The sequence below is a fragment of the Sinocyclocheilus grahami genome, unplaced genomic scaffold (genome assembly GCF_001515645.1).
Source record: "Sinocyclocheilus grahami isolate Dianchi unplaced genomic scaffold, SAMN03320097.WGS_v1.1 scaffold357.1, whole genome shotgun sequence".
Classification (NCBI taxonomy): domain Eukaryota; kingdom Metazoa; phylum Chordata; class Actinopteri; order Cypriniformes; family Cyprinidae; genus Sinocyclocheilus; species Sinocyclocheilus grahami.
The window spans coordinates 213457-220686 of record NW_015505536.1 but is presented as its reverse complement, the minus strand read 5'-3'; the positions used below and the strand labels follow the sequence as shown (position 1 = coordinate 220686).

Sequence of the window (7230 nt, the reverse complement as noted above, 5' to 3'; positions counted from 1 at the left end):
GGATCCAGTATAATGATACACATCCGATTTCTTTCTCAGCTGTTTACATTCATTTAAAACATAACTGACTGCGTTTACGAGAATGATCGTCGAGACGGGTACTATTGACATAATTCTGTGTGTATGTGTCTGTTCAAAATAAGGAGGAGATTCGAAAGACTAATCAACTCGAAAATATAAACACTACTGTTAAAAAGTTTAGGGTCAGTAAGAATTTATTATAATAAATGTATACTTTTATTGAGCAATTAAACACGTTAAATTGATCCAAAGTGACAAAAAATATCTTTCATATAAATGCTGTTTTTTGAACTTTCCATTCATCATAGGTTACTAAAATAATAGATAACAGTTTCCACAAACATATTAAGCAGCACAATTTTCGATAATAATAAGAAATGTTTCGTGAGCAGCAAATCAGCATATTAGAATGATTTCTGAAGGATCATGTGACACTGAAGATGGGAGCAATGGCTGAAATTCATAAATAAAATTTTAAAATATATTAAAATAGAAAGTAGTTATTTTAAAGTATTATAATATTTCACAATATTACTGTTTTTGCTGTATTTTCAATCAAATAAATGTAGCTTGAAATACACCACTATGTGTATGTAAATATATTCACATTATAGCACAGGCTGGAGTTCCTTAATTGCTTCTACAAATGTTAAAGGACAAATCATCCATTAATATCCTTTATATTTTAAAATGTAATTCATTCTTTATGGGTTCTGGTTATGTTTTACAGTTTTATTCCTTGCTAACCTCAATCAAACTTAAAGGATAAAGCACCTAGAAGATGTCATGTGTGTTTCCAGCCAGTGGTGGCTGCTTAAAATGTTAATATTTTGAAGAATGATGTTTCTTCCTGTTTTGTTTTGAGGTATGATGATGCTTCTCAACTGAAAAGCATCAAATGAGACCAGTTGCTTCGTGACCTGGAGTCACTGGCTTGAGTTATGTGCATAATGACTCGCGCTGCGATGTTCTTTGGGAGAGATTATATTTAGAAAATGGCTGTGGGTCATGGTGCACTCTCGGTAAGCTCAGGCAGGCTGTTTCAGTAATATTTCCCCATCTCCGTGCCTGAGAAGAACTCTTGGTTCACGCCAACTCTTGATATCAAAAATGATTGTGAATGAAAACAGAAAACACTTCAAAGCAGTGTGTGTTTGTGCCAGTATCATTAAATAGCTCCTGTTCCTCCTTCAAGTTATATCAATGAAATGCTAAATCTGGTGTTTTCTGGAACAATTTGAACTCGAGCTGGAAGTATCATTATGAAGGTAATGGAGAAAAAAAGTATTTTCATAAAACAGACATTATTGGTTAAAATCTTTTATTTTATTTTCATTTCAGGCCATTTAATTATGAGTCATGTTTTGTAAAAATTATTTTCCAGCCTAAAGCAAAAACTAAATCATGTTTTGTATCTATCCCTGTCACAAAACCGTAATGATATATGTGTAGCTTTAGGATATTATACAGGTAAGATTATGAAATCATTTAATCTAGAATCAGTATTTCATGTCGACGTATTTATTTGATGTATAATGTAGTCATCTGTTTTTTTTCGCCATTCAAACAATACATTTAATGTGTATAATTAGAATGACTCTTTTGACGTCAGTGAATCCAAAACAAACCATGCAACCAGTGTTGTCTGATTCACTAACAAGTGATTCCTTTGAGTCAATCCTTTTAATGAACCATTCAAAAAGACTCATGGACAGGAGTTTGAATCAGTTGAATCTTTCTGAATTAACTCACTGAATCAGAGTGGATACGAATGAATGCTAGTTAACTGAACAAATTTATATAGATTCACAGAGACGAAAATGTTTCTTTGGTGTCCACACGGTTGTTGAGATCACTGTGCTAGAGAAAGTGTGAATAAGCCATATTTAGCTTCAGTTCGCTTGCAGACAGAATGCAGTTCGGGAACTGTCAGCGTCAAAGTTATTATGTAGCCAATGTGACAGAAAACAGAATTGATGTGACGCCAGTCGGTGACGGTATAAGATGGCCTTTCTATGCCAACCGTAACTTGCATTCTCAAGTCTCTTAGTAAAATAAGACCATATTTTCCCTCCAAACCGTCTGCCAAAATTGTTTTGCTATGTGTCACGTAAAACCTCCGCAAGGCATTCCTCTGAGTGACTGTATTTACGGTGGGAAACATGCTAAACGGGGCTTTGTTAATGTTGTCTGAATACGTCTGCCAACAGTTATGAAAATGACTTATTGTTGATACAAGTCTTTCAATGGCTATAATAATAGCCTTGTCAAGCCTGTCATCTGTTGAGCTGAAAAGATGTTCCTACGGTGGCCGTAAAGTGCAAAGCAAATCACAATTCTGAAAACAAAATAACAAATTACAAACGCAAATGCAAGTCTAAAAAACAAAATAACAATTCATAATGCACGACAACAATTCAGAAAACATAAGTCAGGAAACACAATGACAAATTCGAAAACCAAATAACGTGTCAGAAAACACAAAGACAAATCCAAAAACAAATTAACAAGTCAGAAAACACAACGAAAAATCAGACAAACCGGAAGAGGTAGGTATAGTTTGAGACAGCACCATTGGTTTGGGATTACTCACCGCTGACTGGACGAGACATCTGTCAATCAACGTATACAGGGAAGAACGATTTCTACTATCAAGTATACTACTTGTTGCAAATAGTGGCAATTATCTGCACTTCAGTACTGTAGTACATTATAAAACAGTATGCAATAATAATGTATTGAGTGCAAATTATAATTTTAATTATTAAATGGATGCCACCTTATTGGTACAATAAAGCCCTCCCTACACCTACCCTAACCCTACCCGATACTTTTTCAACTTTTTGATTATTTCCTTAATTTTTATTGAAAATAAATGCCTTTACGATGTGGTACGAGATTTGAAAAGGGAGAAAAAAAAGTTCGGCAAACCCGGATCGAACGCGTCAAAATGCCAACGATTAGCGCTTATCCATCTGCGCCACTGGAGCTGATGTTTTACAGGCACTTTTAACTAAATGTAAATAGACACTCCGTATTTTTTGACTGACAGATGTCTCGTCCAGTCAGCGGTGAGTAATCCCAAACCAATGACGCTGTCTCAAACTATACCTACCTTTTCCGGTTTGTCTGATTTGTTGTTGTATTTTCTGACTTGTTATAATGTTTTCTGAATTGTTGTTGTGCTTTCTGAATTGTTATTTTGTTTTTTAGACTTGCATTTGCATTTGTAATTTGTTATTTTGTTTTCAGAATTGTGATTTGCTTTGCACTTCTCGGCCACCGTATGTTCCAAACAAAAAGAACATGACATTTAGGAGTGAAGGAGAAAAACGGAGCTCTTTAAGAAACAATGGTGTCTTCCTGTTCCTCGGCCAATATCTACCATTGTAAAACTCCTCAGAACAGAAGGGTATATTATGAAGGGAGAAGACTAATTTGTGACGTGTCCGTCATGATTTGGGGTTCCTCAAGCTCAGTGGTTCTCGTTTTGCTTCAGAATCGTCAGCTGGTGAGCCAACAAAACTGTTGCCCATGTTCAGTGAAGTCTAGCTCATTTTCTTTGACCTTGCATAGTTTTGTTCAGATTTTTGATGATGAGGTCATCAGTGTTGGACTAGGTAAAAATATAAATCACAATGTTAATTTGAACAATCTCCATATTGATTCTTAAAATCCAAAGAAAAACCAGTGTTTCCTGGATCCAAAACAAATGAAATATAATGAATATATGTGTGTATATATATATGCACATACCATTCAAATGTTTGGGGTGAGAAAGATATTAAATAAAAGAAAATGTATTTCTTTATTTCAGCAAGGATGCATTAAATTGATCAAAAGTGACAGTAAAGACATTTTATAATTTTACGAAAGATGTCTGTTTCAAATAAATGCTGTTCTTTTGAACTTACAGTTCAACAGTGATAAAGATCCATTGTTATGTTTTGGTTCTTATATACTATTAAATGTAGTGGTACATATACTATATAACATTGAATTAATTGGAATCAAATATAATTGAAATTGGAATATAATTGAGAGCTTGAGAATGACATGCACATCCAATGTTTGAGCTCTTTTAATTGAGGTATTATGGTTTGGTTTACAGAGCAGCGATGAGAAAGACTGTTCAATTATGAGGTTTGGTTATTATCTCATCAACTCAGAACATTAGCTCCTCTAATGCGTCCTCACAGCTCAGCGGCGAGATGTGTGCCACTGTGGAGATCACCTAGTCTTAGTCGTATCGTCCCCTTAATGTGCTTAAGTAGGAAATTGCGGTTCTGGTGCGCACTGTGCTAACCGAGCCCACATAAACAGGCCGCTGAATAATTGAACCAATTTTCCAGGTCATGTTTGTCAAATACATATTTTAAGCCCCATCTTGATGGATTCTCTTTAAGGGATTACATACTTTTAATGTCAAATGAAGGTAGGGAATTTTAATATCAAATATAAGTGTTTAATAGTCATATTGGTTTTTTTTGACTGATGGTATAGCTATTCAAAATAACGCATTCATTTTTGTTGTAATTGGTATCTCTATCTGTTTTCTTCTCCATAGGTGTATACATGTTTGGCCTTTTCACTACAGACATCTTCGTGAACGCTGGTCAGGTGGTAACGGGAAACCTGGCCCCTCATTTCCTGACAGTGTGTAAACCCAACTATACAGCTCTGGGTTGCCAGCAAGCTCTTCGCTACATCAGCCATCAGGAAGCCTGCACCGGCAACGAGGACGACATCCTACAAGCCCGCAAAACCTTCCCTTCCAAAGAGGCGGCGCTCAGTGTGTACGCCGCTGTCTATATGGCTGTGAGTATCTCATTAATCCAACCCAGGCTCATTCAAAAAAAAATGTGCCTGTGGTAACATTGTTGCTAAATATTGCATTGTTTCTTGCATGTTTTGCTAAAGTGAAATGTCCAGTGAGATGAACATGAATCTGGCAACATTTTATAACGCTGGTTATTAAATTAAATGTCTTGTGAGTGGCGTTTAAAGGTTAATGCTCTATCGGTTTTGAAAATAACACTTAACGTAACTGATAGTGTTAACAAAAGCAAACACAAGATAAAAACTCATTTGCTAAAGCAGCAGCCCTGCTGTTTTTGAGCTCTTTTATCGTGACTCGTGTTTTACGGGATTTGTTGTGCAGTGCTGTACTACCGGGCGAGTCAACGAGCAAGTTTACAATCAGAAAAGCCATACATATGGAGTTATGTGATGCAAACATCAAAATGTATTAGTTAACAAATCATGTAGTATGGTAATAAATTTAAATTTCAATACATTTAATTTATGTAGTATGGTAAAAGTGTTTTGAGGTCGTAACATAGTATTGTGCAAGGAACTGTGCAAAAACAAGTCTGTACTAATTGATGGTCTACTCGTGTAATTATAATTTGGATGAAAAGGAATAAAAGATGTTGGTGTTTTACTGCCACTAGAAACAGCAGTTTATTGCAGGAATAGGTACGTTTTTGGAGCAAAAATGTTGGTACATTTTCCAATGAATCTGTGTTGCATAAATCCATAATAGTTACTCTTTCTTTATCCAGTGCGGGGCGGTGAAAGATGACCAATCACAATTCAGTAAGCAATTGTGATGGCATCATCTCGGTTGATTACTGTACATCTGTAATGTAGCAAGAATTTGTGATATTGTTCAGACGTTCACTGCTTATTTTGACCAGAAGAATCACCAAATTAACACAATCATGATATTTATTCATTTTTGTATGAATTCTTCTAAAGAAATTATGCAAATGCATTGTTAAAAGCTCTGGCATGGCAGGAGTCGTCTAAATTTTATTTTCCTTTTTTAGTTTTGATATTTATTGCAGTGATGGTTTAGTTATTGTGCCGTGCTTTAGCTGGTAGTCTGTTTCCATGGTAAAACCTTCTTGGAAAAGTTGTCTTTAAATGTATCCCTTTTTAAAACACCAAGATTTTCTTTCTTTAATTAGTTATGATATTTTTAGCCATGATGGATTAATTAACATGCTGCGCTTTAGCTGTTAGACTGTTTCCATGGTAAAACTTATTCGTAAAAGTTGTCTTTAAATGTATCCCTTTTTAAAGCACTGCTATACGCATGCAGGTGGATGTCTTTAGCTGCTGCATTGTCCTGTATTGTTTCTTCAGGTTCCACCCACAAGCCCTGTGTTTTAAGATGCCATAAGCTTTATAAGAACTTTATACAATTATTTTTTGTTTGTAATGTGTAACATGAACTCTGTAATGTCATCTACGCATCCTTGGAAAGTCATTAGCTTTGAAGTTCTTAAAAAAGGATTTTCAAAGCATGTCCTCTGCTGCTCTTCACACTTACCGCTGTTAATGAATGTGATGTAGAGTGACAACCGTCAATCTGCTTTTGACTTTGAGCTGATATTTAAATACAGCAGGCATATGAAGGTGATTTCTGCTCTTCTTATAGCGAGCACCACTTGGTTTGAATTTTTAATGGCCTGTGCAGGTCATTGATATGTATATCTCTGCGTCTTATAGTGATCTTCATGAAGCATGCTTCTTGAGTGCATCCAGCAGGGCTGCGTTTGAAATGCAGATGCAAATTCTCAGGTGCTTCATTTGGATTCTGTCCATAGCCTGATCGAGTACAGATATGACACAAAGCACTATAGCGTGAACACAGTCGTTTGTGGAAAGGACTTTTTTTCTAGTAATAAGCAGTAGAAAAAGTGGTAACTTTTTTTCCATGAACGCTGCGGTAGCCCTGTCTGTCAGCAATCTTTCAGCTGGAAATATTGCTGATGAGAAAGGAAACGAGAGTTGGATTGGTGTGAAAAGATTTAATGTCAATTTAAAGGTTGTGTGTGGACCTTTCTCATACAGGATACGGCTGGTTTTCAATTGGTGGCTCAATTGGTTTTCAGTGAGACACTGAGGCTTGTTCACACTGAACATACAGTAATCTGGTTTTACTGTTGTTTTTTTCTGCTGTGCTTTGTGTATCATGAATTACAAAAAAATGTTTGTTTTTTTCTGCTGTGCTTTGTGTATCATGAATTACAAAAAAAAAACATGAAATCTGATCTGCCTGTTTTTTTACAAATCTGAAAATTTAGTAAAAATAATTTACTGAGTGATCTCACCGTTCAGACTGAAACACTTTCAGATCAGATTTTAATACAGTTTAGGTCTGAAATCAGATTTTAAACTACGTATATGTACGTATATATA

General features: G+C 35.5%; 1 protein-coding gene across 1 annotated transcript in view; it reads left to right on the top strand.

Moving 5' to 3' along the window:
* Positions 1 to 7230, top strand: part of LOC107548892 (phospholipid phosphatase-related protein type 5-like) — a 54298-nt gene that overhangs the window by 31501 nt on the left and 15567 nt on the right. The window contains exon 4 of the mRNA XM_016229747.1: positions 4572 to 4839. Coding sequence (XP_016085233.1) covers positions 4572 to 4839 — 268 coding nt within the window. The remainder of the gene's footprint in view (positions 1 to 4571; positions 4840 to 7230) is intronic.